General features: G+C 34.5%; 1 protein-coding gene across 1 annotated transcript; it reads left to right on the forward strand.

Moving 5' to 3' along the window:
* Positions 1-2,021: 2,021 nt before the first annotated feature.
* On the forward strand, positions 2,022-4,614 carry LOC101892476 (holocytochrome c-type synthase). Its single transcript, XM_005177663.4, has 3 exons — positions 2,022-2,194; positions 2,411-3,017; positions 3,826-4,614. The coding sequence occupies exons 2-3, from the start codon at positions 2,422-2,424 to the stop codon at positions 4,082-4,084; spliced, it is 855 nt and encodes a 284-aa protein (XP_005177720.1). The 5' UTR covers positions 2,022-2,194; positions 2,411-2,421; the 3' UTR covers positions 4,085-4,614.
* Positions 4,615-13,406: the final 8,792 nt, after the last annotated feature.

Raw genomic sequence — 13,406 nt, forward strand, 5'->3', positions numbered from 1 at the left:
AATTATATTATATTGAATGACAACACCATGGTAGAAGAATACAGGTAGTCGCATCGACACAGCTGCTGGGACAATGAACTGTCAAACCGATTTTGGAATTGAAAATGTTGTATGAAAAATTTTTGAAATTTGTAAAAATTTTTGAAAAATTCATATTGTAACAACTAACGATTTGCTTCGTATAAGAAAACATTTAAAAATATACTCATTTTTGATAAAACAATGTTCCCAAGGTTTGATGATTCTTCTACCATGGACAACACCAATAATTGGTTTATTTTTATTTTATTTATTTATTATTATTTTTTTTAAAGGTTAACTCATTTGTTTAATGCTTTTTTCATTGTAATTGAACTTATTATTTTCCAAATAAAATATATTTCATATCTACATAATGGAGTGTAAAAACAGCTATTAATTCCGTATCCATGAAAGAGGGGTTTTTAATATTTCCTTGTATGATTTTATCTTGTACGGGAACGGCTTTCCAGTAACAAACTCTAAAAATAGTAAGGAGATAGAACAGCTTCATAAAAGTAGAGAAATACAGGCCTGAGGCTATTCCCGCTTACTGTCACAATTATTCAAAATTAAATGCGACAAGTTGTTTCCCTTTATTTGATATTTTACCTCATTTTTAAAATTAGATAAAAAGCGGGAAAAATAAACGAAATGAATGGATTTTATTTAAAAAATGATTAAAACTGTTCATTCTTTTAATTCCATGGCAAGCTGGTTAATGTCTATAAGGAGTATTCAATCTTTCAATCATTGATTTTGAAAATATTTTGTTTCTATTTTTCTAAACAATAAATACATACACAAAATTGCAAGAAAACATGGTCCCATTTCTGATTTGTGCATATACAACAGATTATTTATTATTACAGTACAATTAAAAAACATATGGTTGCGCAAGATATCATTTGAAATAAGAATATCCAGGGGCTGGATTCTTGTTCTATGAAAATATGAAATGAAAAATATTTCCTTTATAATATTTTTCATTTGACATTTCTTTTCTATATAAAAGTTATCATTTCACATTTTTATAGAGCAAGAATTGAGGCCCAGCTCCGCATTTCTCTGTGATTTATATTATCTAATTTTACTGAATAGAAAGCAAGTTCCCATCTCTGGTTTGTGCGTATTTTACTGTTTTCAAGGGAATAATTTGGAAAAAAATTAAACATATAATTGTATAGGGTTACCTTGGTAATTCTTCCGTGGATACTAGCATGATACAATAAGGAGGCAGAACAACTTCGTAAAACTACAGCCCTAAGGCTATGCCCGCTTCCTGTCAGAATTATTCAAAATCATAGATAACAAATTGTTTTCATTTATTTGATATTTTTTGTTCCTTTCTAAAGTAAGTCAAATAGCGCGAAAGATGTATGAAATGCCAGGATGTTCTCTCAAAAATATAATCCAAACTGTTCAATCTTTCAATTTTAGGTTAGTTTCATTAATGCGCGTCCCGCAATTTAAGTTTCTTCCAATCATTGATTTTGAAAATATTTTGTTTTTATTTTTCAAAACAAGAAATACATACACAAAATTGGCAGAGGTCGGGCAAACTTAGAAAAAATTGTAATCAGCTGGGAGCTCTACCTTACCTTTTCGTTGTACTATGCTAGTATAGTCAATAATTTTAGGTAAAAGAAAATGTTTATTTTGTATAGTCAATAATTAAAAAAAAAATAATATTAGTTATGGTTTCAAATACACGTCATCTGTACACTGTAGAACAAATTGTAAAATAAAATACTAGATCGCGAAAACAATATGAGTAGTAGAATAAAGAAGGTTCTGCAATTGATAATAAACACATGTTTTCATTATTGACTGTGGACCAAAATAATTGTGCGTCAAACAATAGCGCGCGAATCATCTACTGTGCGAACTTGACACTATTAGCTTCCAATTATTCTAATATGGCAACATGAGAATAACACGTGAATAGAACAATTAACCATATAATGAGAGTAACCGTCAAGCACTTTCACATCACTAACAAATTCTAAATTTCCATTGACATTTCTAGTTCTCCTCCAAATTCTCCCTTAGAATAATTCGGTCGCTGTAGAAGTGAAGAAATTTAATTAAAATTCATGAAATAAACTTAAAAATATAGTAAAGCAAAACAATCTAGAAGAACAAGTTGCAAAATTTTAGATTGTTAACGATAAATGTAAGTTTAATAATAATTCCGAGAATCAAAAACAATGTTTAGACCAAGTATTACAACAACATTACGCAATAATATTTAAACGACTTTTCGTATTGCCACAATGGGGGCTGTATTTTTTGTTGTGCATAGTGCACCCCATAAACTGCTTGGTGGAGCGTGTTACAAAACATGTGCTTATAATTTAATTTTATTTGTTATTGTTATTATCTGTTTCAGAATTCTCAATCATGGGAAACGCTGTTTCAATAGCCCAAATGCAAGCCGCCCAGGCTGCTCCAAAAAATCACGAAAACATGATGTCCTCTGGTGCTAATCCCCCTCCTGAATGTCCCATGCATCAGAAAGATGCCAAAGCTAGCGCCGATGTTAAGCCACCACATCCAAAAATGCAAGCAACAACAGTTTCGGCTTCAGAATGCCCTGTGAAACATGATAACAGTGATGTGAATCCTTTGAACATGATGCCCCCAGCCAATCAGAAACCAGCACCTGATCAGCCCTTCCCCCTACCCACCGATCGTCAAACGTCGAGCATACCCAAAGTGACAGAAGATGGTAGCGTACAATATTGGCAATATCCTAGTCAGCAAATGTTCTGGAATGCTATGTTGCGTAAAGGTTGGCGTTGGAAGAACGAAGATATCTCACAAAAAGATATGGGTGACATTATTCGCATACATAATGCCAACAATGAACAGGCTTGGAAAGAAGTTCTTAAATGGGAAGCGCTGCATGCCAGAGAATGTGGCAATCCACGTCTAAAGAGTTTTGGCGGCAAAGCATCAGACTATAGTCCTCGTGCCCGTTTCCGTCATATGTTGGGGTAAGTGAAGTTAAATTCATAAAACAAATTGTCGATATCGGGGTCTTTACACCATTTGCATGTTTTCAAAAAATGCAAAAAAGTTTGTATCTAGAATGTTTTGGAGGTGACTGAAAAGTTCCCTCTTGAAATTTTCAGACACAAATGAGCTGAAATAGAAAGATACTGTAAAAAACAATAACATTGTTTACCGTCCATATTGTATAACATGGAATTAATATACTAAACTTTTTCTTATCTTCTATTATTAAATCAGAAAATAATGTTCTCATTTCTAAATTATTAATATATTATTAAATTATTCATATAACTAAAAATTTTGGGTTTAGTTTCCGGAAGTAGATATCGAAAATTTCAGTGGAAATCTTTGAATTCACATATATCTCAAATAGACAAAAATAGCGTATTGAACACTTAAAGATGACAAAGACCATATAAGTGATCTTTAAGGATTTCATAAATTATGTATATTTGTAAATACAACAGAAATGTAGAATCAAGGTAAGGTAAACAAGATCAGTCCTTACTTTGAATTACTTAGGCAACTTACCCATAACGGCATTTCAATACTTCCATGTATTTTTACATTTCATTGGAATTGTTAAAAATCAGTCAATATTTTGTTAAAACTTCTACATTTTTTTCTGCGGATCTATAAAAATTATACGAATGTGGAATCGACCTCAAATCACAACGGAACTAAGACCCAATCTAGCAAGCTAATTTTTATTCAAATTGCTTTATATATCCTTGCAGTTGCTTATTTTTTATTCTCAAAATTAATGCTTTATTTCATTTTTATTTTCAGTTATGAATTACCCTTCGACCGTCACGATTGGATTGTTGATCGTTGTGGCAAAGAAGTACGTTATGTCATTGATTACTACGATGGCGGTGTTGTGGACAATGACTATAAATTTGCTTTGCTCGATGTGCGTCCAGCTTTAGATTCGGTTGATAATGTTTGGGATCGTATGCGTGTTGCCTATATGCGTTGGAAATTCGCTGCATTAGATATGATCCAAGGACCACCATCATCACCAACCAGTGGCAAGGTTGATCAATAAACCAAACCCGGACAAAAACCAAATCCTATTAGTTAACTAACTACAATTCAGGATATATAATAAAGATTTAGATATAAAAATGATATTCATTTCAAAATCTAACTTTTTACTATATATTTGAATTAGCAATTTAATTTAAGATTATCATTTTTATTTTATTTATTACATTGGCAATAATAACGTAAATTAGACAAAACAATTGACTATTTTAGCATGTATACCATTTAACATGCCTTTAAATAGTATCGACGATTAATGAAAAAATGTAGCCAGTACTTTTAAACAACACATATTAATTGATACACCCATTAAATCCATGTTACTTAAAACTCGATATAAAAATAATAACTGTTAGTTCGAATGAATTAATGAAAATTATATCGATTGCAAATTTGTTATCTGAGTGTTGATAAAGAAAGCCACAACAACAAATTGAACACATAAAATACATGATTAGAAAATAAAAGAAAACTAGCTATGTACCAATAAAACCTAATAAAAATTGTAAAATTCAATTCGAAACTAAATAACAGGTGTTTTTTTTTATTTTAATCGCTGGCTATTTTTATGTTCTGTTATCCTTTAAAAATTTGTTTTAATAAGAGTCATAATTCTCACTAAATGCATTTTAACACATGAATTTAAAAGGAATTTTCTGGATAAAATACCATTAATGCAATTGACATGAAATTTGCATATTTTCAGTAACCTATGTTAATTTAAGTGTAAGCTAATGGATTGGTCTATTAGCGTCCAAGAAACTTTGAAACTAAAAAGAGCACCGTCTAAAGACTTTCTAAAAGGTATTTTAACCATGAAAATGTCCATTAATTTATGGAAGAAGAAGACATAAACAAGGTCTTGAGGATTTGTAAAATGTCTCAAATCCGTAGAAGACCCATGAAAGATTCACTATCAAAGTCCTGTACAAGAACATTTTTCTATTCATGGCATGAAATTGGAAGGTGCTTTGAGATAGAGTTAGAAATCTGACATAGGTTCATGAATAGGGCTAAGAGGTATTAAATCATTTTTGTTGTATAATTTTTATTGAATTGGTTTTGGAATTTGTTATTAGAGGTGGGGTGTAAGGAGTTGGAGTTGGCAGAAGATGTTTAAGAGGCGACTTGTGGAATATTTGGACAAAAGTATAAAATGACACTCACTCATGTATCGGTTTTGTATGAAGGGATTGCACTAGAATTCTGAAATTAAGCAGAGGTCTTGAAATTAAGAGGTTCTGAAATTAAGCAAAGGTCTTAAATTCGAATTTTAGGGAACGAAATGTACGAAATAACACTATAAAGAGTGAGATGAAAATGCTGCAACCAACTTCAGACTGCTGTCATTTCCAAGCCAATCGTCCGACAGCTGTTAAAATTATTCCAGTGACAGCTCATTATATTGTTTACAAGAGTACAAAAAAAGTTATTCGTGATGGAATTCAAGCGCGAAAGTGTGATTTCGTTATATTTGGCTGGAAAACCACAAGTGGCATTTAAATGAGAATAAATCTTTTGTGTCTCGTACCATCGCTCGTTACCGTGATACTGGTAGCGTAGCCCGACGTCAAGGAAGTGGACGGAAGAAAACAGCAACATCAGCAGAAATGGTTCGAAAAGTAAAGAAGCGACTTGGTCGAAACTCGCGTCGCAGTGGCCGAAAAACGGCTCGTGAGCTGAACATATTGCAATATTTCATTCGGCAAAGATTGAAAAATGAGCTCGGGGTAAAGCCATTGAAATTCCAAAAAGTGTAAGAACTTACACCGCAACAGAAAGAAAATATATTCAAAAGAGCTGAGGAGTTGCTTCACTTGGTGGACAGCCAGAATTTGGGTTTCTCCGATAAGAAAACATTCGTGGTCCAGCAGTTTGTAAACAAATAAAATGATCGTGTTTACTTGCCAAAGAGGTCAGGGGAAAATGTGAACCTTCGGTTGACCACCAGAACTCAAGCGCCGGTCATGGTGATGTTGTGGGCCGCCACAACAGCCGATGGTCGCTCTCCGACCGTACTAATCGACCATGGCATCAGAATAAATGCCGAATATTATCGCGAAAATATGCAGGAGTATGTACTAAAGCCTTAGGCACGTAAACATTTTGGCCGCAGGCCTTGGAGATTCCAACAGGACCCAGCACCATCGCACTCAGCACGCGCCACCCAAGAATGGTTACAAAATGAGGTTCCTCGCTTCAATTTTTTAGCTCACAATGGCCACCAAAATCTTCGGATAACAATCCGTTGGACTATTGTGTCTCTACTATTTTAGAAAGCAAGGTTGGCAGCAATTTATCATTTATAATATTATTATAAGAAATACTGAAAAATACTACCTTTTGTACCACACGTTTTCTGTGAAAGTGCTTGTCAAATTTCTTTCTAAAGAGTAGATAGAGCAAAAGTTGTTCTGCATTTACGAAGAATAAAGAGATCTACAAAAAATGATTAAAAAAAGTATGAAGTGAAAATAGGAATATATTGACAAATAAGGGTGATAATGATTCAATAAATTATTGCGTTGATGTGAAATCATTTGTTAAAGAGCCAAATGTGGATTTCTTTGAGGGACCCACAGAGCAATATAGGTAACTTTACAAAAGGAACTTTTCAGAAAAAAATCAACTTATGGCCTTCACCTTTTATGGACAATTCTGCGGAAAACTTAGTAAGTTTATAGAAAGTAATCAATCAATTCTAAATAATATACACACATAATTTTGTTTGTTTCTTGTTATCACAGCAAAGTACTGACGTAAAAAAGTATTAACGGATTCATCAAGTTTACTTTCGCTTGTTTCATCACCGCACAAAAATGATGACATCCAAGACCGCTTTGTGTATAGTGTATTAGCATTAGCCAATTATGACATATCAATAGGGTATATTAACTTTGTCATTCCGTTTGCAACTCCTCAAAATACTCATGTCAGAACCAACAAAGTATATATATTCTTGACCAGCGTAAAGTTCTAAGTCGATTTAGCCATGTCCGTCTGTCTGTATATTCGGTATTTTGATGATTTTGGCGACATTATTCACCGGAATTGTTTCAAATTTGGTATTTGAGATTCGTAATGAATACTACAGCCTATGACAGAAAATTGTCTGTGCAGGTCCACGTCTTCGTATAGCCCCCATACAACGGCACCTCCCAAAATTCGGTATTTTGATGATTTTGGCGGCATTATTCACCGGAATTGTTTCAAATTACGTATTTAGAGTTCGTAATGGGAACTACAGTCTGTGACAGAAAATTGCCTATGCAGGTCCACGTCTTTGTATAGGCCCCATATCTCAGTACATCCCTATATTCGGTATTTTGACGAGTTTAGGTACAATACCCAACGAAATTTTTTGAGATATCGTATTTGACGTTAGTAAGGGATGCTATACCCTGTAACAGAAAATTGTCTATGCTGGTCCAGGTCTTCGCATAGCTCCGATATAACGGTACCTCCCTATATACGATATTTTGATGATTTTCGCAACATTATTCACCGTTTTTTTGCAAGTTTCGGATTTGAATATGGCAATGGCTAATGGCAAACAATGCCTATGTAGGTCCACGTCGTATAGACCCCAATATAACGGCTATATTCGGTATTTTTAAAATTTTAACAGAATTTTTTTATGGATTTTATTTTTTGAAAATTTCCAAATTCGTTCCAAATGGTGGAGTGTATTCAAAGTTCGCCCCGGCCGAACTTACTGCTTTTTAACTTGTTATACTCTCCACCATTCTGTGGAGAGTATATTAACTTTGTCATTTCGTTTGTAACTCCTCGAAATATTCATAATAGACCCTGCAAAGTGTAAAATTCTAAGACCATCTAGCGATGTCCGTCTGTCTGTTGTAATCACGCTATCTTTCGAAAAACTTGAGATAGAAGGTTAAAATTTTGCACACACGCAAAGTTTACCAGTAGACAGATAAGTTCGTAAATGCGCCATGTCGGTCCACGTTTTCGTATATCCTCCATATAACGGTATCTCCCGATATTCGATATTTTCATGATTTTAACGACATTATTTACCGTAATTATTTCAAATCTCGTATTTGGAGATCGTATGCGTATTTCAGCCTATGACAGGTCCAAGTCTTCGTATAGCCCCCATATAATGCTACTTACCGATATTCGGTATTTTGATGATTTCAGCAACATTATTCCGGAATCGTTTCAAATGTCGTATTGAAAGATCTTAATGGGTACTACAACTTATGGCAAAAAAAAAATCGTATGCAGGTCCACGTCTTCGTATAGCCCCCATATGACGGTACATCCCAATACCCCGTATTTTCATGGTTTTTGCGACATTATTCAAAGTAATTGTAACAAATTTCGTATTTGAAGTTCGTAATGGGAACTACAGCCTATGACAAACATTTCGTATGCAGGTCCACGTCTTCGTTTTTTCATTTAAGTGGTAGTTTTCGGATTTTTTTTTTAATGTGGAGGGTATTAAAAGTTCGGCCAAGCTAACATAGCTATTTATTTTGCTTGTTAAAATTTATGACCGTATTAGACTCGGCATAGTTTGGATGTGTGTTTGACCAACTTTTCTATAAGTAGATATGAATCTCTGGTCAATACCAAGATACATATTTTCAATGACTTTATATTATTATTTTAAGAATCGAAGAAATGACACTTTACCGCAAATTTTGTGGTGTGCGGCCTGAATATAGTCTTTATTTACTACCTTGTATATGTTACGAAATAAATATTATTTTCATATATTTATGGAACCAAGTACCGGTCCGACCATTTTCCAGTTGTTCTCGGTTGGGCCGGTCAATTTTTCCCTTTTTCTGTTTTTTTAAAGAAAAATGCTTCCAAATGTGTTGAGTTGTGCTCGCCTAGCATTTCATCCATATATAGGAAGTTTGTTTTTCTATTCGTTAAACTAATATTGCATATTTAGAAACAAAATATTGAAAAACTTAAAGTTTAAATTCTTTGTGGATTTGGAATAAAAATTCGTACGGTTATTGCTGAAACAAACTCACAATGCACTGTAGACGAAAACTAAAAAATGAAATTGGAGCATGTTTCACAAGAACATTTTCAATAGGATTGGAATCCCCATCTCAATAGAGAGAAAGCTATTAGTCACTTAAAAATTGAATTGAAACGATTTATACGGAATGAACTCGCACCCTTGTCATACACCAACCAACAGGTTGTATCATTCATATTTCAATCATAGTTCGAATCGTCAGTCGATGTGTGATTTTTGTCAACGGGGGTTCCGTTTTATCTATCATTTAATTTACTGATTCATTGATTGCGATTGTAAAAACTAACCTTCGGTAATGAGAAACAACAATTATAGGGGGCGCGATTTTCACATTCACACACTTAAATATTTTCAATGATTGCCTCTTGCATTGTTTTTAACGACCACATACGACTTTTGCCCATATTCTAAGAAGTAAGAAAGTATAAAGCGGTTTACCGACAGTTATATATCGGCCAACCTATAACCGTATGTACAGTTATACTGATTATATGCAATCAGTATAAATGTAGAGGTAGGTATTTCTACGCTGATTCCAGGAAACTATTTTTTTCTTAGGGGACGGACCCTTGTCTCCAGATTTTTAACCCGAAAATCTGGGTTCAAGACCCGGGGTAGATCCGGATCCACCTTAACAGTGGTTGTAAGTAGACGGCCTTCGGCAGTGGCTTGAGATTTTCTCCATGACCCACACTGGCTAATGCGAACCAAAGTTTTCTAAATTTAATACTTTTGTAAGTCCAACGACCGCTACCCAAAATTAAGTTTTTTTATTGAAAACATAATTTTAACGAACTGGTAAGAATTGGGTTAAGCGGGTGGAAAGACCCATATCTCCGACCCAGAAAAGGTATTAGAACAAATTGAAAAAAAAATTTGGAAAGGTAAGAGTATCAGCTTTGGAATTGATTTCGTTGGGGTTTTATAAAAAATCCGTGTCCAAAAAATCGATAATTTGAATTTGATAATTTGAATATAACATTTGAATATAACAAATAACCCTTAATAACACTTGTTGGATAGGTATTTTAAAGTATTGATCAATTTCAATGAGGTCCATGTCGATTTCAGCATCGATGGGGTTGGGAAGATTTCCAACAATAAAACATACCTTTTGATGGCTTAACTCTAGCTTAGTAATTTTTTAGTCAATTTTTTTTTTTTGAAAAATTTTCCAGTGATACTTATTTTTACCCTAATTCCGGGAAACTATTTTTTTCTTGAGGGACGGCCCCGGGACCGGGATATTTTGTTGTCTGCAAATGAAACACTTTAAAATTAAAATAATGAGACTGGCGGTCAATTTATTTTTAATTTTCAATATTGGTTTGTTTATCGAAAACTGTCACTCGAAAACTTTCAAGAAGTAGAGTAGTGTTTTTTGATGGTGATCGGACCTCATCGATTGTTATTGGTCGATGTCAATGAGGCCTATGTCGATGTCATTATCGATGGGGTTGGGAAGATTTCCAACATGCCGTAGCTTCTTTCTCAGATATAGCTATAACTCCCATATATATGTTTCATCCGACTTGGTGTTAAAGTCTCACACATACCTAATATGCCCTCCAAGCCAATGAAATTTGATACCGAGCAATAGATACTGCTCGAATATACCTCTTTATAAAGCTTCGATATATATTTTCATCTGATTTTACGGTTATTGCTCCCCATTTGGTGAAACTCGGTCCGGAATATCAATTGCTCCAATAAATATTTTTTAATATAATCCTTATCGAAGTCATATCATGCACTATACAGCAATGTCATTTGGTTCATAGTTGGTATGATCTACCTCACATAAATTCCCAATATAATATTTTTTGTTTCGGGTGCACTACTGAATACGCATGGTGGTGTAGGGTATCATATAGTCGGCCCCGCCCGACTTCTGACCTTTCTTGCTGCCGTTGCTTTCCTGATTTCTGTTGCTTTTTGTTTTTATGATGATGTCGTTGTTGTTGCTGATGGGTTCGGAGACCAATAAAGGTTTTTCGTTCTTGGTGCTTCTGCCTCAACCTTTGTTCTGCATAGCATGGGAATTTGAAATTCACCGCTTGCCTCTTATAAGTACGCCAGTCATGTTTCCTCTGCCTATTGTCGTTACAGTCCGGTGTAACATAGTATTGTGCCAAGTTCCGCACATTCTACACGTACCCGTCCAGGTGCAGGCTCCGAAAAAGAGACTACTTCCGAGGCGGAACTTTTAAAACCCTCCACCTTTGGGCGAGGAAAACATTTTTATATAAAAGTATCTGAATTTAAACGTGTTCCACTATAATCTACAAATCGTGATTTCAACAGACAGACGGACATCGTTAAATCGACATAGAATTTTATGCTGATTATGAATATATACTTTACGGGGTCTACGACGAATATTTAGGGATGTTACAAACGGAATGACACGTTAATATGCCCCCCTTTTCATGATGGAGGGTATAAAAATTACTAAAAATACCGCCATATTGGGGGTGTAAGTTTTACTAGGCTTTCTTGTACCAGGGGAAAAATATAAAATTTGAATATTTTTTGCAGGTTTTGAAACACAACTAATATTGGGTCACTGAAAATGCAAAAACTGTGTCCGCCTAAAAATGCTAATATTTTAAAAATACACTAAATTTTCCATTTTATTTTTAATTGCAAAGCTTTAGAGGTCTAACCTTCTTTATGAAGATTAATTTGAGGTGTATGTAATGTAATTGCCAATTAAGCCGACTCGATTTTGTAAAACCCTTGTAACGTAAACATACTTTAAGAACTGGCTTCGTTTGCAAAATCTTGCATGACAAATTTCTTCAAGTAAAATTCAGTAACACACACATATACATCCGTAAAAATTTCGCTCCCTTTTACTGGGCCTGTTAGTAATCAGACATCACCGCATAAAACTTGAGCAGATATTGAGTGAATTAATACTTGTGATCTAAAAGAATATCAAACGGTGGTGTAATTGCTACTTGTTCTATATATAACAAGATTGTGGCACGCTTCTTGTCTATATATTTAGCAATTACAAGATGTTTTGAAATAAGGCAAAACCTTCATGCGTTCTACTGTTGATGTGGGCCTGCAAAATAATTATGGGTTGCCGGATACTGTGTCGCCTCTACAAACCTCTGTTAAAATATCAAACCGAACAGTTCGTAGAAATATTTAGGTTGCAACTTCCGGCTAATTCTTGGATCAAGCCTGTGGAATTTTTTGCTTTTTTGAATTTTGGCCATTGCTATGTAATAAAGATGTTCACTTCTTTGTATAATGTGCAAGAGACCAACATTTTAGAGTTCTAGCTTTTCCGAACTATTTGTATGGCTGTAAAGGTACCCTCCTGTACGGATTACACGCACACTTATATTTATCATCACCAATGTTAGGTTTTAAAATCTGATTCTGATAAATATTTATACAAGACGCGTGCTACAATCTTTCTATATATATACCAAGTAGCGATTACACCACCACCTTTATTGTAAATCATTTTATATATTTATTTAGATCACAATTATTTCTGTAGGTTTTCCCAATATCTGGCATGAATTATTACTAAATTCAATTGGATGTTGTATGTGTACTCAGAAGTCCAGTAAAAGAGATAGAGAGAGAGAGAATAGATGAAGAGAAATTTTAACTGTCATGTGTGCTACCATGAGTTATTGCAAAAAAAAAAAAAAAACTGCAACAAAGTCAAACGCCATAATTTTTACATTTCTATTCAATTTTATTGAATGAAAGCAAAACATTTCAAAAATAGCATCAAATTTTAGAATAAGTTTAGATTTGTTCGTTCACCTTTGGCACGAATTATGGCCTTCAAACGGCTAATGAAACCGTCACACGCTGCCCGAATGTTCGCGTGCCCAAGGCTTTAATACGCCCTCCAGAATATTGTCGTGGTAATATTCGGCATTTATTCTGATGCCACGGTCGATTCATACGAGCGGAGAGCGACCATAGGCTGTTATGGCGGCCCACACGATCACCATGACCGGTGCTTGAGTTCTGGTGGCCAACCGAAGGTGCACATTTTCAGCTGACCTCTTTGTTTGTTTACAAACTGCTGGACAACGAATGTTTTCTCATCGGAGAAAACCAAATTCGGCAGTTCACCACTTTCGCCCAAGCGAGGCAACTTTTTAGCTCTTTTGTGTCTATTTTCTTTCTGTTGCGCTGTAAGTTCCTGCACTTTATGGAATTTCAATGGCCTTACCCCGAGCTAATTTTTCAATATTTACCAAATGTAATATTGTTATATGTTCAGCTCACGAGCCACTTCGACGTGGGTTTCGATCAA

Source organism: Musca domestica, unplaced genomic scaffold, assembly GCF_030504385.1.
Source record: "Musca domestica strain aabys unplaced genomic scaffold, Musca_domestica.polishedcontigs.V.1.1 89, whole genome shotgun sequence".
In the NCBI taxonomy this organism is placed as follows: domain Eukaryota; kingdom Metazoa; phylum Arthropoda; class Insecta; order Diptera; family Muscidae; genus Musca; species Musca domestica.

Coding starts and splice junctions, on each gene's coding strand:
- LOC101892476 (XM_005177663.4), top strand. CDS start 2,422: ATGGGAAACGCTGTTTCAATAGCCCAAATGCAAGCCGCCCAGGCTGCT. Junction 3,018..3,825: donor CGTTTCCGTCATATGTTGGG/GTAAGTGAAGTT, acceptor TTTTATTTTCAG/TTATGAATTACCCTTCGACC.